The sequence below is a fragment of the Bidens hawaiensis genome, unplaced genomic scaffold, assembly GCF_021521415.1.
Source record: "Bidens hawaiensis isolate Kalapana, Puna unplaced genomic scaffold, B.hawaiensis_p1.1 tig00002553_1, whole genome shotgun sequence".
Taxonomy (NCBI): domain Eukaryota; kingdom Viridiplantae; phylum Streptophyta; class Magnoliopsida; order Asterales; family Asteraceae; genus Bidens; species Bidens hawaiensis.
The window spans coordinates 2,063,091-2,087,874 of NW_027491139.1; the positions used below are offsets into that span (position 1 = coordinate 2,063,091).

The 24,784-nt window shown below is 34.7% G+C and overlaps 1 protein-coding gene and 3 pseudogenes across 2 annotated transcripts in view; all 4 read left to right on the forward strand.

The window, feature by feature from the left end:
• The window catches only part of LOC143620278 (F-box/kelch-repeat protein At3g23880-like), a 42,383-nt pseudogene that overhangs the window by 14,848 nt on the left and 2,751 nt on the right, over positions 1–24,784 (forward strand). The gene's annotated exons all lie outside the window — the stretch shown is intronic.
• On the forward strand, positions 110–1,877 carry LOC143620225 (F-box/kelch-repeat protein At3g23880-like). The gene is made up of 2 exons (XM_077091961.1): positions 110–1,154; positions 1,867–1,877. Exons 1-2 carry the CDS (start codon positions 128–130, stop codon positions 1,875–1,877), a joined length of 1,038 nt encoding a protein of 345 aa, XP_076948076.1. The 5' UTR covers positions 110–127.
• Positions 3,322–4,553, forward strand: LOC143620226 (F-box/kelch-repeat protein At3g23880-like; annotated as a pseudogene).
• Positions 7,300–9,580, forward strand: LOC143620227 (F-box/kelch-repeat protein At3g23880-like; annotated as a pseudogene).

Sequence of the window (24,784 nt, forward strand, 5' to 3'; positions counted from 1 at the left end):
ATGAAGCTTTGGTTTACTGAATATGTAGGTAGAAAAGATATAAATTAGTTTTATAATATATATCAACACCTTTTGTATTTATAAATGCATGTTAATTACAAACCACCATCCCTAATTAACCCTAGCAATGGCAGTCGAAGACGAAGATCCTCCATCAGTTGTTACGTTTCCTACGGAGATCATCGTCGAATTTCTACTGAGGCTTCCGGTTAAATCGGTGTTACGGTGTAAGTCTGTTTGCAAGTCATGGTACTCTTTAATTTCTGATCCTCAATTTGTCAAGTCTCATCTTGCTATGTCAACTACAAACAATTACTATAGACAGCATAGACTAGTTTTTAGCACTGAAAGAAACATAATTAATGTTGATAACTCCTCCATTTTTAGTACTAACCAAGGAACACGGATTGAATCTTGTAATCTTGACGATGTGATGCATGATAACTGCGTTAATAATGCTTTAGAGCTTGATTATCCATTCAAACACCTGAGTAAACGTGTTTCAATTGTCGGTTCTTGCAATGGATTGATATGCATAGATGTTGACAAGGACGTTCTGTATATTTGGAACCCGAGTACTAGAAAATCATACAGATTGCCACCCACTGGTACTTATAGAACGCATCCTGGTTTTTATGTGTTGCATGGTTTTGGGTATATTGCGTCTACTGATGATTACAAAGTTGTTGAATTATCTAATTGTTTTTGGAATCAGCGTAAAACCTTCGTTAAGATATACTCGTTGAAGGGTGGAAACTGGAAGAACGCGTTTCTTCATGGTTTTCAATTCCATGTAGATTACGGTAAGCTCTGTAATGGGGCTCTTCATTGGGCTGCTAGTAGGTCATCATCTTATCCGTGGACTATAGTTTCTTTCGATCTAGGGAACGAGACTTGTGGGGAAGTTTTGCAGCCTGTGTATGATGCAGGTCGTAAGGATTTGAGATTAGGGTCTCTAAAAGAATGGTTGTGTGTGCTTTGTAGCTATCGTGGAATTAGTGCGGATGTATGGGTGATGAAGGATTATGGGGTGAAAGATTCTTGGACTAAATTGGTTTTCATTCCGTATTTCAGTCATCCTTTGATGGATCAGCGTTTGATGCCTTTGTGTATTTCAAATAATGGAAAACTTTTGTTACAATTTGGGTTAGTAGGTTGGTTAAAATTGATTGTCTATGATTCCAAGAAAGGTTTATTTTTAGAAATTCAAAACTTTAATATTTGTCAGCAAGCTTCTACCTTTTTTTTTTTTGAATGTTAAAGCTTTCCTCCTACTATTTACATTAAACCGCCATTGCCAGGGATCGAACCCTGGACCTCTCACCCAAAGGCCAAAGCCTTTACCATCCCACCAAAGCTTCTACCTTTGTTGAGAGTTTGGTTTCACCTAGCGCCCCCAGGCCGCAGCAGGTCTCAGATATAGGTAATCATTATTATAACAATAATGATTACTAATCATTATATATAATCTTAATACATAATAACTACATAATATATATTATGTTATATATAAAGTTATAATTTACAAAAAATGTATATACAAATAGTTATTAATAATTTAATATATAAAAAGTAACTAATATTTAGTAAACGAGCCGAGCGTGAGCTTTAGAAATAGAGATCGAAACGAGGCGAGCTCGAGCTCTGTGTAAGTTAAACGAGTCAAGTTTGAGCCTAGTCGAGTTCCGGCTTGGCTCGAATCGTTTGCACCCCTAATGGTCATATATATTTATAACTAGTTTATATAGTATTATACCTTAGTCGTGGCTTACCTTTTATAGACCATATGGATTATCAGGCTAATATAAAACGATTATTCAAAGGAAAAAATAATGAAATTGGTGGAATTGTTTTGTATTGATGCAGGTAAATCGTAGTGGTTATTGCTCCTAGCAAATGATGGTCAAGAATGGTCTTCATTGTTGGTATGAATTACTACAAAGTAACTTGGTGTGAGTACTACTTGAGTAATGTTTTCTATGCTTTCCATGATCATCTTAGAAACAATACGTTCTCTTCAATTTTATGTTTTTTGTTGGACGGTTTGTGTAGCATTTTATGAGTGTGTTTAGTACTGTTTTGAGAAACATGGTAAGCAATCTATGTTAGTAAGTATCTCAATTGTGGTTAAATTGTTGGATTTATATCACCATGATGAATTGGGAATTTGACTGGAAACTGTGAATTGTTTTCTATGCATGTTAGGTTGCAAAAAGAAGAATCTGTTTTCCGAAGTTTTGTCTAATTGATATATTTTAGAATATATTACCAAAATGTCGGTAAGGCAGTATTTCAGTAAGTCGATTTCGAAGTTTCTAAGTATGTTAATACATTTTGGATGTTATCATGTTTCTTCTCATTTTGTAGTTGAGCTTCTAGTTTTCTTAATTTAAAACTGGTTTAGAGATAATTTCATGCATCATGTACTTGTAAAATGGCTAGAAATTGCTTCATTAGAACCTGGTTCTAGGGCCAGGATATTTATCTGATAGCAATTAAATAGATAGAGGTTAGCACTAGCAAACACAAAATATTTATAAAAAAAATTTCAAAATGCTCGACAGAGGTCACAGATGGATGCTTGATTGATCGTGATCTAACTGTTAAAATGAGTCCAGTTTAGCACAAAAATTCAGGTTTCATGGTGGGTTGACTATCAAGCTTTGACACTTGTGGACCTTATCCGTCAACATCTAATCTAAAATTATACTTGCTGGAATTCATTGTTTCCGTTCCGTCAACATCTAATCCATAAGTTATGTGCTCTATATTACAAACATAATGAAGGTTGAAAGGATCAAAACCTTGTTTACGTTCTTTTGAATTTTGTCAAATTATTAAGAGCATTCAACCTTTATTATTACACTAAAAATCACTGTCTAGTCTCTATTATTTTTAATTAAATAATATTTTTTTATATCTTTATAATGTATAATAATATTTTCTTTCTCTTCCATTCATAATCACTTACAACCTCCGTTTTAAAAAATGGAGTCACACTCACATATTATAGAGTATATATGTTAAATGTTGTATATAAATAGATTTTTTCAAATTTATAAATTCGAGATTTCTAGATTAATTATTGTTAGTACAATATATTGTCTTTTTTTCTTTTTACCTTTAATTTTAGTTATTTATTTCTAATAACAAAGCTTATTTACTTTTATCTTTTGACAAAATGTGTAATATACTGGTTCAAAAGCCGGTTAATATATACTTTATAAATTTTATCTTTTGACAAAATTTATCATGTGTTAAAAACATGATAAATGATAAATAAGGTGATGTTTAAATTTCCCCCAAAATCAATTGGCTAAAATGGAGTATAATCACCACCAGCAACCAAAGAGAATCAGAATCAGTACATCTGAATCTGTTCCTACGCTTCTGACTGAGATCATCCTCGAAATTCTGCTGAGGCTTCCGGTTGAATCGGTGTTACGGTGTAAGTCTGTTTGCAAGTCATGGCACTCTTTTAATTTCTGATGCTCACTTTGTCAAGTCTCATCTTGCTACATCAACTAGAAACAATAATTACTATAGACAGCATAGGCTAGTTTTTAGCACTGGGCAAGGAGAAAAGCTTAAAACTTGTAACCTTGATGATGTGCTTTATGATAATAATAATAATAATAATAATAATAATAATAATAATAATAATAATAATAATAATAATTCCATTAATAATGCTTTAGACCCTGATTATCCATTCAGACACCCTTTAAAATATGTTTATGCTATTGGTTCTTACAATGGATTGCTATGCATGGCTATTATGGATGAGCTACTGTTTATTTGGAACCCTAGTACTAGAAAAGCAAACAGATTGCCACCCAGTGGCTATTAAAAACAGCTTGGTTTGTATGTGTAATGTGTTGTATGGTTTTGGGTATGATGAGTCTACTGATGATTACAAAGTTGTTCAATTGTCTTGTCATGATAAAGGGAGAACTAAGTGTGAAACCTTCGTTCAGATATACTCGTTGAAAAGCGGGAATTGGAAGAATATTGGTGCTTCTTCTCATGATTTTTAATATTTTGGGTTCGGTAAGTTCTGTAATGGGGCTCTTCATTGGGCTGCTAGTAAAAATTATTTATCATCGAATTCATGGTTAATAATTTCTTTGGATCTAACAAAGGAGACTTATGGAGAAGTTTTGCAGCCTGTGTATGATGCAGGTGATAAAGATTTGAGTTTGGGGTCTTTGAGAGAGTGGTTGTGTGTGCTTTGTGATTATCGTGAAGTTCGTGCGGATTTGTGGGTTATGAAGGTTTATGGAATGAAAGATTCTGGGACTAAATTTGTTTCCATCCCGTATTTGACTGATCCTGGGAGGGATCGGTATTTTAAACCATTGCGTATATCAAATGATGGAAAGTTTTTGTTGCAATTTGGGTTTGAAGATTGGTCGAAATTGGTTGTCTATGATTCCAAGAATGGTTCATTTTCAGAGAATCAGAACTTGGGTAGATGTGATCAAGCTGCTACCTTTGTTGAGAGCTTGGTTTCGCCTATGCCCCAGGCCGCAGCAGGTCTCGGAGATAGGTAAATGTCGTTCTTTTCACTTGCTTTCACGCTCCTGTCAGTTGTAATAAACCATATGTCGTCTACTTCTTTTTACCATTCGAAGAAGCGTTGCTTACTTATTTGTTGTGAGTATTGTGACTTGCAATGGTAACATATTAGTTGAACACTTTGAAATTATGCATGTTTCATATATATTTGTAACTAGTTTATATAGTGTTATGCCTTAGGTTTAGCATGATTTGCATGGATCATATGGATTATCATGGCTAAAACAATTCTATAAAGAAAAAGTAACAAAATTGTTGGTTTTTTCTATTAATGCAGGTAATCGACAGTGCTTATTGCTCCTAGCAAATGATAGTCAAGGGTCTTCATCGTTGCTATGAACTACTACTACAAAGTAACTTGGTGTTATCGAGTGGCCAATTTGTTTGTATGATTTTGGATCATCTGAGAAACAATACATTCTCTTCACTTTGATGCTTTAATTAGTTAGAGTGTAAACATTTTAATTTTATGTTTAGTACTGATTTGAGAAACATGGTATGCAATCTATGTTGCTTAGTATCCTAGTTGTGGTTAAATTTGTTGATTTTAATGTCTCCATGCCAAGTGGTTTTCTATATGGCCATGCGGGTCAGGTTACAAAAAAAATGTTTTTTTTCCCAAGTGGTGTATGATTGGTATATGTTTTAATATAATACCAAAATGTTGATATGGCAGTAATTTAGTAAGTTGATGTTGAAGATTCTTAGTACGTTAATACATTTCGGGTGCTATCATGTTTCTTCTCACTTTGTGGTTAGCTTCTAGTTTTATTAATTTAACAGGTTAGAGTTAAACCTGTTCTAGAGCCAGATATCACACATACATCAATAATAGTAACTGAAGTCACAAAACATTTGGTTTCACGGTTGGTCGACTATCGACTTTTTACGGACCTTCTATCAGCATCTAATCCGAAATCATACTTGTTGGAATTCGATGTTCTCACGTAAGTTATGTGCTCCTATATTACATATATAATGAAATAAGTAATAACTCAAAATGACTAATCATTACAAGATGAGTTTATATATATTGAAAACGTCGTGTATATAGTGAGTCACCTTACTGAAAATACATCACATTCCCGCTACACATATTCTCCCGTGTGTTCATATCTTCTATATACGATAAAAGAAAATGTCTATGTTCACATAACAATTAAGTAGCCTACCAATGCTTAATTGACACTAACTAATGCATTCCATTTTCTTATTGGCCACATGTTATTTCTAGAGCGATTCCATTTAATACATTAGAGGCTTAGAGCAGTTCATTATTAAATTCATCTTTTTAGTTTAAGTTATAATATTTCTAAACATTCAAAACATGCATTTTAAAATATGTTTGTCTTACCACATTTAAATATAAAATTGTAACTCAAATTTATAAATGTATATACATTATCAATATCTGTTAAATAATATAGAGTATATAATAATAAAATCAAAAAAATCTGGAATACATGACGTTTAACATATATATTTGAAAGTTTTATTTTTCATTTACAATTAGAATTACTATTAATATTATTGTTATTACTATTATTTTACTATCATTGATATTATTATAAGTACATATTGGTAATCAACAAAGGGACGTGTACCGGCAACAAAGTAGCTAAGAAAATGAGGATTGACTCTCGAAATTCCTTGACTTTATGATTGCAAAAAATTATTATTTTTTCATAATTATATTTTTATTATAGATTAGTTAAACTGCATCAAGGGTGTTTTAGATAATTCGGCAAAAATATCTAATTTCAAGTTATAATCTCTAACATGTACAATTTATGAACAACGTTTTTTTGGTTGCAAAGGATTGTTAACCGGTTCTTAATTTGATGCGGGTATATATGGTTTTTGAAAGGCATTTTGATTTAAAAAAGCCTATGTTTCAACTTTTGGGTATGCACTTGCTTTCCCATATACGAGGACTAGGGAAGAAACGTTTTAGTTTTTGTACTATTTTGTTTTTTATTTATCTTTTGAGTTATAGTTTTTTTATTATTACTTTTGAATACTTTTTGAGGGGGTTTTTATTTTAATAGAAAACCTCTTTTAAAAAAATTCAAAAAAATAATAACTCAAATTATAAATAAAAATAAAAAATCTAAAAAAAACTAAAAAATTACCATAGTTATCCTCGTTCCAAAATAAATAAATAAAATAAAAAAGCTGAACCCCGTTCTGACCCAAACCAAAACAACCATTTTTTTAATTGACCAATTCTTACTCAAACCCGTTTCAACCCAAGACTCGTTTCGATCCATCACCCATTACTCAAACCCATTTGCCACCTCTAACCGAAATTAACCATAACCGATAAACCGATCGTTTATGGTTATGTGAATATGCTTAACTGATCATTCGTTTGTGACTACTGTTAACGTGTCTTCGTCAACCACCTTTAGCAAAATGAAGCACACCTCGTATGTTAGTGTTTTTCCAAATTTAAGACCACCATTTCCATCTTTACACCTTCATTCTAGATGGGAACATATAACTTCATGATGTTGCTATCTATATCTTTACACCAATAATAAAATAGTCATAATTTAGCTTCAAAACACCCTAACTTAACCGTTTTCGATAGGAAAAAAAAATGAAAAAAAAAGTAGTTATAATAATAATAATAAGTGATATTATTAGACATGTAATAAGAAGATTAAACCAATTTATTTCCCCAAATGAATTCAATTCAATTAGGGAAGAACCCTAACTAACCTGCAGCCAGCGGGGGTGAAATGACACTCGACGACGACAAGCATCGGCAATCTGTTCCTACGCTTCCGACGGATATAGCTGTTGAAATTCTCCTGAGGCTTCCGGTTGAGTCGCTGTTACGGTGTAAGTCTGTTTGCAAGTCATGGTGCTCTTTAATTTCCGAGTTTGTCAAGTCTCATCTTGCTATCTCAACTAGCAATAATCAACATAGACAAATTTTTAGTACTAATGGAAAAATAATTAAAACTTGTAATCTTCATGATATGCTTTATGATAATTCTATTAATAATACTTTGAAGCTTGATTATCCATGCGAACACCAGAGTCAGTCGGTTGATATTGTCGGTTCTTGCAATGGGTTGGTATGCATAGCTGTCCAGGGAGTTTCTCTGTTTATTTGGAACCCGAGTACTAGAAAATAATACAGATTGCCACCCACTGGTTATAATACGCCTCCTGGTTGGTATTTCTATGGCTTTGGGTATGATGAGTCTACTGATGATTACAAAGTTATTAAAATATCTTCTCGTAATAAAGATAAGTGTGAAACTTTAGTTAAGATATACTCGTTGAAAAGTGGAAATTGGAAGAACGTTGGTGTTTGTCCTCAACGTTATTTTGTCTGTTGTTTTGGCAAGTTCTGTTATGGGGCTCTTCACTGGGGTGCTAGAAAAGATCATGGATCATCATCTTATTCTTGCACTATAATTTCTTTGGATTTAGCAAAGGAGACTTACGGGGAAGTTTTGCAGCCTCTGTATGATGCAGGTGATCATAAGGTGTTGAGACTGGGGTCTTTGACAAAACAGTTGTGTGTGCTTTGTGATTATCCTGGTATTCGTGCGGATGTATGGGTGATGAAGGTTTATGGAGTCAAAGAATCCTGGGCTAAATTGATTTCCATCCCCTATTTGACTGATCCTTTGACGAATCGGTTTTTTATGCCTTTGTGTATGTCAAATGATGGAAAAATTTTGATACAATATGGGAGGAAACTGATTGTGTATGATTCCAAGAACGGTTCATTTTCAGAAATTCAGAACTTAGATAGATGTTTTGACGCTTGTCCGTTTGTTGAGAGTTTGGTTTCACCTATGCCTGCAGCAGGTCTTGGAGATATATAGGTAATTTTCACTCTTTTAAGTTGTAACAGACCGTACTGTCACGGAGTGATTTCTCTAACTCGCGTGCGGCTCTTAGATCCGTCTAAGATCAGCCTTTACACCAACACTTGTAACAATTCTTGACGGCTAAACAGATTGTGCAAGCTAAGTAAACCAAAGACTACTTTATATTATAACAACAAGAGATTACAAGGCTTTTAGTACAAGTGTGTAACTTGTTATGTGTTTTTGGGGTGATTAGAAATGAGCCTACTTATCACATATTTATATTAGTGAAGGGTTGGTCTGGTCCCTTCTAAATCTAGAGATTTCTAAGTATGATTATACATGATGATTTCTAGATTATTCCATCACAATATCCAGCTTCTAGATTGGCCTTTGGCTGCATATTCTGACCAGCATCACATCAGTCTATTCCAGCATTTTCCCTGCCCTTTCAAGGTCGTTCTAGAGACTTCCGGGGGCTGCAACCTGGTCCAGCATTTGGTGCACGTTTCAGGTGATTTGCAGCAGTTTCCGAGGCCTTTAAGGGCTGATTTAGAGTATCTTGAATGCGTTGGTGTGGTCCAGAAAATTCGAGGCTGATCCGGAGAGTTCCGGGCAGCCCTTGATGCACCCAAAGTGTTCCGGAAGCGTCCGGAACTCGCAAAATAAGATTTGTGTTTAGGCGGATCGTGACAGTACGCTGTCTACTTCTTTTTAGTTTTTTACCATCTGAAGAAGCCATGTTACTGTTAGAAGTTTGCATACAAATTTAAAACAAAAGATATTGTCATCAAGAGGTATAAAAGTTTAATACATTTGAAACAAGTCCAATACTTATTTTCTGTAATGGTTACATTGAACAAATATGTAACTTTATTTTGAAAATTTGCAAAGAAAGGTAGAGTGGCTACTATGAACTTAAAAAGGTTGTTGTTCCTATCTTGAATAGAGAAGTTGACAGTGAATCAGTCTTTGTACCAACAACAATATAGCACATGTGGACTGTTAGGGACATAAACAGTTATATAAAGAAAAAGGTAACTAACTTGGTGGTTTTTTCTCTATTTATGCAGGCTCTGATGGCTACTGCAGTGGTTATTGCTCCTGGCTGGCTGGCTGGCTTGACTGAGCTAACGAAGGTCAAAGGTGCTTTAATATTGTTGGAATGAATTAAAGTACCATTAACCAAAAACTAAGATGATTATTAGTACAGACTTTGTGTTGATATTTGTTTTGAGTAACAAATTCAGTGTTATGTTTCTGGATGCCTATGGCCTTTCCATTTTAATATTATATGGGTATGTTTAATCTGGTTTTGACTTTTGGGAAACATGGTATGTAAATTTTGCATCTCAATTTGACAAGCAGTTTTCAGTATAGCCGTGCTAGCTGCCTTGGGATGGGTTGCAAAAAGAGAATTTTCGTTTTAAAATTTATATAAATGTTGCTTTGTTTAGTATGATACCAAAGATGTTGGTATGATAGTAATCTAATGTATTTTGATGAATGGATTTGGAGATTCTAATATATTGTATACTCGTGACAGTTTTTTTTAAAAGGCGCATTTTTGATTTTCTGTGAACTCTCACCATTTAGAAAAACATTATCTAACTTTTTCATACTCTCATCTGATTGTAATATATGGGAGGTGCCAATGTGCCATTGTAACATTCCAAATCGAGAACCTATGATTCTAAACTACAGATGGACATTGTACATTTTGAGAATCTAGACATGTTGCTTAACCAAAATGTATAATCTAAATATCAAAACCCTAAAATTTCTTAATAAAGATGTTAAACCTATATAATATAAACAAACTGTCCAGTGTGAACTTAAATCATTCAAGTTTGAAAACTTTTCAAATGTTGAACCAAAGACTAAAGTATTATCTTAAATAACACATTTTGTTATAAAAATTCCAGGTATTCTTTATAGAGGTTAACAATTACGAAAACATGGGTGTGATATGTAAAATTAAGACGAGAAATACTGGTAAATATCTTAACTTGGGGTTCAAACGAGTTAAGTTGTTTGTGAGCTACTTGAGATCAGAAGGATTGATGATTGAAAGGAGTCCAGTCATATCGAGCAGCTACCTCAAATAAAGCCCATTTAGTTATCAAGCCAAGCTTGAGCTTTGTATGGAAGATCGTATAGGCCCGTCGAGCCTTAACGAGCCTAACACGTTTTTTTTTAAGTTTTTACTCGTGTACTTCTATGCAGGGGTGTCCAAAATGCCCGAACCCAATTAACCCGACCCGAATATCACACCCTCACTTAGGGCCTAAACGTGTGACCAATAGTTGGTACATGTTTTGAAAATATATCAGAGTTTTAGCGGAAGTCTTTAGTTTATAATAAAATATTAATTTATATTTTGAAACATTAGTTCATTTGTAAAATATAACAAAATATTTGATTTAATATAAAGCTTCTCGAATAATAAATATTCAAGAGTTTGATTTTCAAACCTTTGTTTTATTTATAAAACTTTGTTTAAATATTGTTTGCAATATTTTAATAATTTAAAATATTGAGCCATCTCTACCTTGCGAGCATCTATCTCCATGAGTTGACTATAATTCCATGCTACCTGTGCTAACTTTATTTCCTGTTATATTTGGGGGGGGAGGGGGGGGAATACGTCAGCGATATGCTGGTGAATCGTTGACTCTAAAAACATTTTATAAATCTTTCTTTGACTGACAAGATAGTTTTCATGAAACATCCTCAGCATAAACGTCTCTTATTTCTGGGATTTGTACCACTTTCCATACACACACAATTACGGTTCTCCGGGAACTGACGCCCATTGGGAACTAACGGCCATTGGGAACTGATACCCATTGGAGAACTTTTATTATGATCTCTAGTCTGCGGCCACGTAGCATTGACTGATAGACTAGATTGATTATGTTTGGATCTAGACACATGTGTACTCGGTCTGAGTTGCTTTTATTTTCTATCTTGTATTTTAATAGGGATCACGTAATCCCATAAATCTTTATTTGACTGTCTTTATTTAAGATAAACAACCCGTTTATCTTGACTGAAAAAATTTTAACGTATTCACCTGTGACTGTCTGTTCTGAATGATGTGGTGATCTCGTTTGAAAACTTTTGTGAATGAATGATTGATTAAATGATTGACCTATAGTAAAATAGGTTTATATAAATACTCGAATCCTCTCTTAATCCGGCTACAGACCTTTAGATTGGTTTTGATAGCTTAAACCTTGATTGATTGTTTGTTTGTTTGAATAAAACATTTTGTATATGAATTCCTTCTCTTTATTTGCCAATCATGTACTATGTTTCTTCTTCAAGAAGAAATGGCTATGATATGTTTCTTCTTCAAGAAGAAACGTCATTTATCTATAACCTTGGTATATAAAATCTCATGTTTCTTAATCATAAAGAAACACTAGTTTTTGACTATACCTCTTGTGGGTAAAGCTTATCTTTCTTACTATATCCTCATGTATGTGAATACTTATATTTCTTATCCATGAAGAAATTATATTTAGTTGTAGCCTTTGTTTATATAATTTTGTATTTCTTAATTATAAAGAAATTTTATTTAATTGTTATAATTTGATCAAGGTCTAAGCTATACCCCTGACTAGGGTCTAAGCCTTTGGAATAATAATATTTTATTTTGGCAAAACCCCTACCTTGTTGGGCTTATTATTTTCTAGATTCTTGGGCAGCACTTTGACGCTTGTACGTATAAAGAGAATCTTGATCAACAACTCCTTGACACGCAAATCGAGGCAATGTTTGGGGGTCGCCAGGTCGTGCACGTACTTCGAGGCGGGACGTCTGGTCGTCTTGGGTCAGCAAGGTTTACGAGGTCGTCACGTGTTACGAGGTCGGCGCGCAAAACGAGGCGCGCTGGTCGTCGGGATTGTCGGTACGAATTTCGAGGTGTCGTCGGTATATGGTATGGATTACGAAATTATAATTTGTCGGGTTAGGGCACGAAAACCGAGGTAGAGAGAGAAAGTATTTCTAGAGAGAGAGTGGAATGGTGTGAAGAAAATAAGCCATAATCACTCCTATTTATAGCTGAAATCCGATCCCATCGCGATACACGATGGAACCTTTTTCTTGGTCATCGCGTATCCCGATGACACATGTTATTCAGAGAGTACCACGTGTCGCCACGTGGCTGACATGTGTCACTTTCTTAGACACCCTCTGCCACGTGTTGCCACGTGGCGGACACGTGTCATTTTCTTAGACACCTTATGACACGTGGCGGACACATGTCATTTTCTTAGACACCTTCTGCCACGTGTTGACACGTGGCGTACACGTGTCACTTTCCCATTATCCTAGTCATCGCGTATCGCGATGGCTTAATTTCTTGAGTCGTAGCGTATCGCGACACCGTTCTTTTTGGATTTTTGTGACGTCCTCATCGCGTATCGCGAGGTTTCCTTGGCTATGCCTATCGCGTATCGCGATGGGTTAATAAATCAATTTTTTTTTCATTTTTCATCCCTTTACTTCTATTAACTTGTCATTTTTGGATCAAAATTTTGGGGATGCTACACCGAACCCGAATAAGCTAATTAGGGTCAGGTTTAATAGGGTCAACAAGTATTAGTCGGGTTATTCGGGTTAACCCGATTAACCCGAATAGTTATTAGGGTCGGGTTTCGGGTCCATTTAAAAAAACGGGTGTTGAGTTAACCTCATTGCCTACTGTTGTACTAGTTATATTAATGAGTATTTATGCCCAAAGCCCAAGTCCACCTACAATACAAATCAATTACTATAATTGTACACAGAGGTTCCGTGTTACATGTGAAGGTGATGAGAAGGTGTTTGAAAGTAACAAGTGCTCCCTTACCTTTAGTGACTGGCATCACGGGTCATGAAATACACATAGATTGCAAATGATACTTTTACCGAATACTCAAGAATGATAAACAATAATTAACGCACAACTTAGAAATAACCGACTTATATTATAACCAGAAAATATAACTCAAAAAATTGATTACAATAACTTTGGTAGTGATGGTGGTGATTGTTGTGTTTGTTGTTGTTGTTGTTGTGTCTAACACTAACTTTGTACATGTATTTATACTAGTGACCCAACTTGGTCACCAAGCATAATATGTGGTCACCACTCAACTTGGCCACCAAGGTGAACTTGGGCAACAAGGTCAACTTGGCCAACAAGGTGAACTTGGCCTCCAAGCATATGGAAGAATGTTTCATAATACCCCTTAGACTTTAACCGACTTGTTAAAACCTCTTTGGCCCGGTTCACCGACTTGTGACCCGAAATAGAAATTAATCCAACATTCACCCCCCTAATTTCTGATTCGGATTATTAAGGTCTTCAACTCCAAGTAACTCGCGCATCTCCGTGAACTTGATTCTTGCGAGTACTTTAGTGAGGATATCGGCTCATTGCTCTTTCCCGCTAATGTGCTCAACATCGACCTCGTCGTCGTTGTAGCAATCTCGAATAAAATGAAAGCGAGACTTTATATGCTTTGTTCAGTTGTGAAAAACAGGATTTTTCACAAGGGCTATTGCGGACGTGTTATCAACTTTCAACATAACTTTCTGCAATGCTTCTCCAGTCAACTCGCTCAACAACTCTCGGAGCCATACAGCTTGACATGCGGCTGCTGAAGCCGCCATGTACTTGGCTTCACACGATGAGAGTGCAACTGTCGCTTGCTTTTGTGAGCACCATGTAATTGGAGATTGTCCATAATAAAACACGTGCCCCGTGGTACTTCTACCATCATCCTCATCTATGTTGTGACTACTATCACTATAACCTACAAGTCTTTTAGACCCGTTCTTCCCGTACTTGATCCCATAACTCGTCGTTTCTTCAAATATCTCAATAGGTGTCGTATTGCCATACCATGATATTCTCGTGGGCTTTGCATATATCGACTAACAATACCCACAGAGTATGTCATATCCGGGCGAGTGTGTAATAAATACCGTAAGCAACCCACTACCTTTCGATACTCGGTTGCATCGAGTTCGACTTCATTCTCGGCTTTTGAGTATTTCACACCATGATCCATCGGGACTTGAGACGGATTACAATTTTGCATACCGGTCTCCTTTAGAATTCTTCTGGCATATCCTTCTTGTGTAATTACTATCTCGTCCTCTTGTTGGACTACTTCGATTCCGAGATAGTAGGTTAACTTCCCGAGATCCGACATCTCAAACTTGGTCGCCATAACCTTTTTGAAATCGGAAATTATACTCGAGCTTGTACCTGTCACAAATAAATCATCCACATACACGGCTACGATCAAAAAATGTTTCCCATCCGTCTTTCGGTAAACCGATTGTTTCTTGGAACATTTTTGAAACTTCATGTCTCGTAGGATGTTATTGAGCTTTGTGTTCCATGCTCGGGGAGCTTGCCTTAACCCGTACAAGGCCTTTGACAACTTGTAAACTTTTGCCTCCTCGCCTTTTTTCTCGTATCCTTCGAGTTGTGAAACGAACACAACTTCTTTCAATTCACCATGTAAAAATGCCGTTTTTACATCAAGATGGTGGATTTCCCACCCGTTAGATGCTGCCAATGCGATTAGTAGCCGAACGGTCTCGATTCGGGCTACCGGAGCAAAAACATCATCAAATTCAATCCCGGGTTGTTGCACGTAACCCTTAGCAACCAACCGAGCTTTGTACTTGTTTATCGTTCCATCCGCATTTCGTTTGATTTTGAACACCCACTTCAACCCGATACATTTTGCACCCTTTGGAAGTTTGACTAACCTCCATGTTTCATTCTTGTTTATCGAATCGATCTCGGTATTCATAGCAGGAACCCATTCTTGGTTCAACTTAGCCTCAAAATAGCTACTCGGTTCACCACTTGCTGTAAGAAGCAATTGCTTATAGTCAGAGTCAATATGTAACACATAATATTCTTGTAATCTTCTTGGTAAAACCGAGACTCGGGTTGAACGTCTTAGACCCGTTTGGGCCTCATTTTCACCCGAATTGACCTGTGATCCATTACTCATCGATTGAACTTGAGAGCGGGTTGAGGAATTAGGCCCGATATGACTTGGTTCAGCTGAGTCGTTGGACTCGGGTTGAACCGGTGATGTAGGTTCAGAGCTTGGGCTACCCGGGTTGCTTCTAGACGTTTTTTCAATAGTGGGTTCGATTTGACCAGTTCCATTGTCAACCGCACCCCCCCAAACAATAGAAAATATACCCGGCTCGTAGTCATTCTTCTCGACTTTCTTTACCCAATTCCACCCTTTGTTTTCGTCAAACACAACATCTCGACTAACAACAATTTTCCGGGTGTTCGGATCGAAGAGACGGTATGCTTTTGAACCCGTTTCCGACCCGAGATAAATGAGCTGTCTTGACCTATCATCAAGTTTCTTTAGATGTACACTATCAACTTTAGCATACGCCATGCACCCAAATACTCGAACGTGTTCAATAATCGGTTTCTTTTTCTTGAACCGTTCATATGGAGTTTGATCAACCAAGGCCCGGGTTGGGACCCGATTGATTAGAAAGGTTGAATGTCGGACCGCTTCGCCCCACATATAGTTTGGTACCTGCATTGCCTTTAGAATACTCCGCACCATCCCCATTAAAGTTTTGTTTCGCCTTTCTACCACTCCATTTAGTTGCGGCGTGTACGGGGCGGTTAAATGCCGAATAATTCCACTTTCATCGCAGAACCGATTGAAATCACGTGAAGTGAATTCTCATCTCCTATCGGTTCGAAGAGTTTTCATTGGTAAACCCGCCTCCGTCTAGATTAGGGCTTTAAACCTCTTAAAACTTTCAAACGCTTCACCTTTTTCTTTCAATAAAAACGTCCACATATATCGTGAGTAATCGTCTATAATAACAAAGGCATACCTATTACCCGAGATAGTGGATGGGGTTATTGGACCGCACAAATCACCATGAACTAACTCCAAAGGTTGGGATGCTCTAAACGAGGATGTAGCCGGAAATGAACGCCTCGTTTGTTTACCCACCAAACACGATTCACACAACTGATTTTCATGTTCAACATGTGGTAAACCTCGTACAAGATCTTTCTTAGCCATCGATTTCATTAACTCGAAATTGATGTGCCCAAGTTTTGCGTGCCAACGCCATGAATCATCTTCAATCTTTGATTGCAAACACACAGGAGCTCCATTTTTCATTCGTATTTTGTAGAGTCGGTTTTCGGATCTCTTGACCTTCATGAGTAACCTCCCGTTCTCATCGTACATGGTCAGAAGATCGTGTTTCATCCGAATGTCACATCCGGACTCCGTTGCTTGACCGAGACTTATTATATTATTTTTTAACTCCGGAATATAATAAATCTCGGTTAGCAAGTCTTGGTCACCCGATTTTCCTTGGAAAAGAATTTAGCCTTTTCCCTTGATTTGAACAAATGACCCATCTCCGAACTTAACCCTCCCGGTTATGTTCTCGTTTAACTCTAAAAAATATGACCGGTTTCCCGTCATATGATTACTTGCCCCATTATCAAAATACCATACATTATCTTCGACCCGGTCGATCTCGTATTTCTTTGGTATTAGGTTTTGTTCATTTAAGAACACAACTTGATGCATATACGCCGCATCATCAAAATTTCACGGGCTTCGGTTTGGTATGCTTCTTGACCCTTTTGAACTCGGTCCGGGCAACCGGATGCAAAGTGACCAAACTGGTCACATCGGTAACATAAAATCTTTGACCGATCTTTCTTCACCTTTGTTTTCCCCACTACTTGATGACCCTGGTTCGGTACTAGGGGTTCGGTATTGGCCGTTAAAACGGCCTCGACCACAACCTCGACCTCCTCGTCATCGTCCCCCATTAGATTCAAAACTTCTACGACTTGATGAATCATATTTACCGAATAAAAGTTTACCTTGGTCACCCCCTTGAATTTCTTCTTCTCGGATTCGCTCCTCATAGGCTCGGAGTCGGCCTACAACATCTTCAAATCCCGTTTTATTGAGATCCAACATTTGCTCAAGCAAAGCAACCATTTGAATATACTTTGATCTTGGAAGACTTTTGAGAAAATTCTTTACCAACCTTGCTTCATCTATAACTTCGCCGAGAGCCGCTGATTTCGAGGCAATGCTAGATAACTTTCCTGCAAAGTTATCTATGGAATCTGACTCGTTCATCTTCATATTGTCAAATTCCATTGACAAGGTTTGGAGACGTGCTTCTCTAACCCGTTCAGCACCTAAGTGTCGGGTTTTAATGGAATCCCACATGGCTTTAGCAGTTTCTTGATCTCCAATTTGCATTATCAAGGTTTCGGTATGGATTTAAACAACAAGGACATAGCCATGTCATTTTTGTCTTCATCGGGGACACCCGAGTTGATGGTGTCCCAAACTTTTTGAACTCTTAGGACTACTTTCATCCTCATAGACCACACGGTATAGTTCGTTGCAGTTAACATTGGACATTGAACGAAAGATGGCCCGTTCTCTTTCCCCTTTGTTGGCGGCGGTGGAGTCGTGTCACCCATGGCTACTCAAACCCAACTTGTTTGAATAAAGTAACAATTGAACGAACTATGCGATCGACAATGACAACAACTTCTTTGGGAGATCAAACCAACTTGTTCGATCAACCACGGCAACAACTTCTTCGGGAAATCAAACCAACTTGTTCGATCGAGACACCTTCTTTGTTGGCCATTAATTATCGCGTTCTTGAACCGAGCTTTGATACCAATTCAAGAATGATAAACGATAATTAACGCACAACTTAGAAATAACCGACTTATATTACAACCAGAAAATATAACCAAAAAACTGATTACAATAACTTTGGTAGTGATGGTGGTGATTGTTGTGTTTGTTGTTGTTGTTGTGTCTAACACTAACTTTGTACATGTATTTATACTAGTGACCCAACTTGGTCACCAAGCATAATATGTGGTCACCACTCAACTTGGCCACCAAGGTGAACTTGGGCAACAAGGGCAACTTGGCCAACAAGGTGAACTTGGCCTCCAAGCATATGAAAGAATGTTTCATAATACCCCTTAGACTTTAACCGACTTGTTAAAACCTCTTAGGCCCGGTTCACCGACTTGTGACCCGGAATAGAAATTAATCCAACATATACTTGGGTTATCTCAGTTAAGTAGTTGTGTTTATTGAATTAAGCTCAAAATGAAGTACAACCCGACCAACCTGAAACCCGATTAACCCGAACCCGACAAACCCGAACCTTATAGACTAATATTTAGCACTAGGCGGAGAAAGATGCTTAAGTTGTCCTCTTTATGATTCATTGTATGATAATAAATCCATGCATGCTTTAAAGCTTGACTTTTCATTTAAGCACGCTCGTGATTATGTATGGATTTTCGGTTCTTGTAACGGATTGGTATGCATAGCTGTTGAGGAGGATGTTATTTCTAAAGCTTTGTTTATTTGGAACTCTAGTACTAGAAAATCATACAGGCTACCAAGCAATGGTCATACCGGCTGGCGGTTTTGGTCTATGCATTATGGTTTGGGGTATGATGAGTCTACTAATGATTAAAAAGTTGTTGAAATTGGTGTTAGATTTGTAGAGAGGTTTAAGCACGAAACCTCGGTTGAGATATACTCGTTGAGGAATGGAAACTGGAAGAATGTTGGTGCTTTTCCTTATGGTATGCCGACTGAGCTTCGTGCTAAGTTCTTGAACGAAGCTCTTCATTAGGCTCTAATAGAGATTATTCACCGGAGTTTCTGCTAGAGTTGAGGATGAAGATGGAGTTCTGTTGGAAAATTTATTAGTGAAAATGGGTTTTTCACTAACTTTGGACATAAATAATATATTTATATATGTGTTGTATAAATATTGATTTGAGTGTCTAAAACGGAGCTTAGATGAATGAATATCAATGCTCGAAGTTGTATGGTTGGAATAACCAAAGAAGAGAAAACTGGATTTATCTTTGACATCGTGTCCCACGTAGGAGCGCATTAGTGTCGCGCCTGCATAACGGACTGTTGCGAACAGTTGTTTGGACCTGGTCAAATAGTTTGTTTCAACTCATGCCATGAATAAATATGATGGTTTTGATTCACCACTTAAATCTAATTAAAAGTATTTAACCATGTTAATTACAATAATTAATTTCAAGTTTATTACAAGATTAATTATCTTGTTTATGACTAAATTAATTTTATTGTTTATGACATATTAATTTTGGTTAAGTATTTCTCATTTTGTGTAAGTATATAATGAACTTGTTGGTTCATGTTGTAAAGAGACTTAAAAAAGTTTTGAAGTCACTTACACACACTCATGACAAAATTTAGAGAGGAGCACTCTCTATACTTATGTCAAACACTTATAACAAATTTTCCTACATCTTGATAAACACCAATATAGCCGGTGAATTCCTCGGGTTCGTGGCCATCTCCGGCAGTACACATACTGTTCCGGTTGTTGTACCCTGGGAAACAGACGCGCTTGAGAGTAGGCACGAAATCTGTTTTAAGGGCCCCGTGTCTAACACGATCCTCAACCAAAACCGTTACCCAATTTCAATAAACGAATTGTTTTTTTGAAGAAACATTTGTTGAAGACTCAAGTGATGAAGACTCGTGACATGGATGCTAGAAGAAAGCTTATGGAAGCACTCCTAGTAAGATATGGATTAAATCATTTCGGTATATAAATTTGTATTTTACATTCTTTTTATGTACTTTTGTAAACGATATTGTACTAAGTGAATTTCCCACGATTAACGAGGGTATCGTTATTATATTTTTATTATTATCTTAACTAAAAGTGAACCACTTTTCCTACAATCTTAAAAAGAATTTCGTGAAGATTGATGGTTCAATCTTAAAACCTATTGATAAGGATTTTTGGTTCACGAAAGTTTAAAATGTTAAGTGTATTTTTTCTATAAAATCTTATAAATTTTTGGGGAAATAATGTGATTAGTACAAAAGATATCGGATTTATTTATATTGGAGTACAATATTAAATCCGAATACCGTTACAAATCGTATAAGAGTTTTTGACAATTTCTTCTCATGAATTAATTTGGGAGTTTGTTATTAAACTTGACACTAAATATGTCATTAATAAAATGGCGGTTTTATTTTGACTCATAAAATCCATGTTGATTTTGTTGAGTACAAAACTTAATATGGAAAATAAGTTTCAAGTGGTGATAGATGAGATGAGATTAAAAAAAGTGTTCATTTTGTTGCATATATATTTGTGTGAAGAGAATCACAATATATTGAAACGATTTGAAAAACCGTTGGGTTTTTAATTTAAAATGATTTTTATAATCATTCTTCATCTAACAAGCGCGCTAGAATATATATTATTTAGCGTAATAATTCTGATCTTATTGAGTTTGAAATGTTTATATTTTCTAATGAGCGTATTAGAAAAGGTTGGTTTAGTAAAACCATATGTATTTATAAACATACAAGGTGGGATGCGAGGTACGGTTTTGTTGTTTGCGAAGTAGGTATTTCGCAGTGTGCGAACAAGTTAAAAAAAATATTATTTGACGAATTGATGGTTTATACCTTCTAACGAGCGTGTTAGAAATGGTGTTATTCGTATAAACTGCTAAAATTTATAACGGTTTTTATCGTTTATTTCTAAGGAGCGTCTTAGAACCGATTTTGTATTTATAAACCATAACCTCTAAAACATTTTTTTTTATAATTGCTTATTTCTAAGGAGTGTCTTAGAACCGCTTTAAATCTTATAAATTAATAAGCTTTATAAACAAGTATATTCTTTTTATTTTCTAAGGAGTGTCTTAGAAGTGGTTCATAAGAATCGCAAGTTTAAAAAACGATGTAAAATTGGTTATTTCTAACAAGAAGTTAGGAATGGCTTATGTTAATAAGAACCAACATTTTATCGTTTAGTAAACATTTGTTTCTAATGAGCGTATTAGAATCGTTTATCTTATAAACCATCTACTTCAACGATGTGCAATCGTTTATTTTTCTAACGAGCGTGTTAGAATCGGTTTAGTGTGATAAAACTATATTTTAGTGAACAAACGATTTGCAATCGTTTTAATTTTCTAACGAGCGGGTTTGATAATGTTTTATTTAATAAACATATTTTTGAGTTTATGGTCTTGATTGGTTATCAAAACATAAAACTCATAAAGTTTATTATTAAAACAATTGCAAACTTAATATATGACTTGAACGAATAGAACACGTCTTTTGCAATTAATATTGGTTCGTTGCTAGAAAGATAATTAGCACATCTTGAACCATATATTAGCTAGTCTCGAGTAAATTATTTTGTTAAAACAATTTGTTATTGTTGTGAACATAATTAATTGTTCAACTACTTGTGAGTAGTTTGTCATGTAAACAACTTTATTGTTTTGGACTAGATTTGTCATTGTTCAAGTTTGGAGTTTCAAGATGAAACAACTAACTTGTATTTATGAATACTTGACAATTTATTGAGAGAGTATCTCATGATATGTCGAAAGACAAGATATCAAACGTTTAACTAAATCGTGAGAGTATCATGATAAAAACTATACGTATATTGAAAGGATATACACAAGAATGAAATATATCATTAAACGTTGAGAGTATCAACATGAGAATTTCACAAAGTGTGAATTCTAATTTGATTACAACATATGAAAGAAATGTATGTTATTATTATTATTAACATTTATAATAAATCGTTCGAGATTTGTTATAAGAGTTTTACTAATGATGGACTTGTAGATGCTTCTACCACCATCAATTTTGTTTGAACTATGTGGAGGATGTGTCCTTCATTTTGGGAGAGTATCCTAATACAGGGTTTCAAGAAAACAACGTCTTCACTAAAATTGACTTGGATTAAGACTTATGTGTAAGTCCACATAAGTCAAATGTTGAAGCCTTGAAGATCAAGGGAAAAAGAGTTGTGTTCTTGAAATGAATGATAAAGTCATGTTTTGTAACATGAAATAATCTAGAGATTTTTTCTAAACATTGAAGTTTGTGGGGTGTCTAAGTGAATGTGAACAAGGTATATGGTGTTATACCTTGAGGCTGTGAAGGATCAGAATGATGCATCTTCTATTCACATGCTAAAGTATTGTAGTCTAAAGCATGCTAGACTAGTACTTAGTTAATTATGGTACTCCCCGGAGACTAATTAGCTTTATATATTCAAAATGTATATATAGACACACAACGAATTAGCGTGTAGAGAAAGTTGAAAGATACTTTCATTCATTATAAGGAAGGGCATTAAACTCATTGGTTTGATGACAAACTTATGACAATGACATATGTTGGTTGGTCAACTCAAAGCTATTGAGTACCAAAATAAACATTGGTGAACTCACTGATACAATGAGGCAACTCTTGTTCAAATCACGGGTATCTAAATGTCGTTATAAACATTTATTGTCATAAATAAGGTTATACAAATAGTAGTTCAAATGGCAAGAAATGTGGGGGATGAGACATTTAAGAACCGAACCTTTGGGTATGTAAAATTGGTTGTATGAGAAGATTCTCAAACACGTAGAAAGGGAGAACCTTTCATTACCCCATTTGGATGCTATCCAATAACACTTAAATGTGGGAGTAACTTGCATTTGAATATCTATCTATTCTAATAAATACCTACATATTTTTGCCACTTGTTATTTTCATAGCTCTCTTCCTCTTTTTTCAACATTTCAATATTGATCCTTGTATTTTAAGTCATTACAATATATTACTTGAAGTTTATTTTTCTTAAATGTAAATCCTATTCGATTCATTCATTAACATTAATGATGAAAGATACTAAAATAAGGAAATATCAAAATTCAAGTTGCAGACCTATTAAAATAAAATTTTAAAATCATAGGTAATTAAAATCAAGGTAAAGTATAACTTGTTTTTAAACTGGGATTTTAGCAGCAATGCATAATTTTTTATATAAGATTGGTTTCAAATTTGGATTTAAAATTTTCTCATATGTATTTGAACTAAGAAAAATGTGTATTTTCTTAATTTTCTCCAACCATTTTATATAAATATTGCAAACATGAAGAATACATTTTATATATATCTCAGTGTTTAGCATTAAATCATTGAAGTTGAATATTATAATTATAATCCATATGAATCACGATTTACTATATGAACTATTTATCATTTATTTATATGACTTTTTTGTGCAGTATAAAAGGTTAGCAACAAGAAGATCAATATTTAATTTTCAATTTTTTCTTTCATAACTCAAGACAAAAATGCTCAAAAACATATATTTTATGACTTAATTTATACTTTTTTAATGCATTCAAATATATTTAATTTAATGTCTTATAAGACAAATTACTTAATTAAAAGCATTCAAATTTTTAAACAAAAAAATCTGTTTCAATCCCTTTCCACTATTTTTGCTTTCCAGAAAACATTTATGATATGAAAACCTAGAATATCGTTTTCATCAGTTATTCATTCAAATCATTTCAATATTATATTACTTAGTAATTTTATTTTTAGACAAATACAATGATTTGAGGTTATATTAGTGTTATATGTTGGGTAGTACATAATTAAAGTGTCTATTATAATTTATATTTAAAATAATAAAGCTATACACAATTTTTTTTAAAAAAAAAAAGAATTTACTGTTATTTGAACATGACTTTAAGGTTAGTATGTCTTTGTCATATTCCATTCATATGAAATGAAACAAATCTTTTTGTTATTTTAAATTTTGGGTTTTATATGTTTCTTGATTATACAATTGTTAATTTTAATATATAAAATTAATTAAAATTTGTCATATGCAGAATATTAATAACAACAAATAATTTATCACGATCAATCAATTCAGATTCTAAAGATTCTAATGATGATTATATCATCAAAGTTCAGGTAATCTGATTTTTGGGATAATAGTGTTCTTTATTTGGGATAAACATGAGCAAATGATCTCAAATGACATATATGTTTTAACTGATTAAAAGGTATGTAATTTTATGTGTATGAATATTTTTTTTAGTTTCATGGATATATATTATAATTTATCTAGGGTCGCAATATGTACTTGAATAACCTTATTTGTCACACAGACAACTATACATGGCTATATCAGGAGTTATAAGCAGACATATATGTTACCTTATAAAGAGTTATAAGCAGACATAGACAAAAGATATTGATTTTTGATAAACAATATATACCAACCAATACAATCACAAATGTAGTGTACCAGGAAGATTTTACTCCATTCGTTCCATTAAAAGTGTTAGTGTTTCTTTTTTTGTTTGTCCCATTACAAATGTCCACTTTCAAAGTTTATTAGTCAATTTTCAAATTTACCCTTAAACACACACAATTAACATTAATAACCAATAT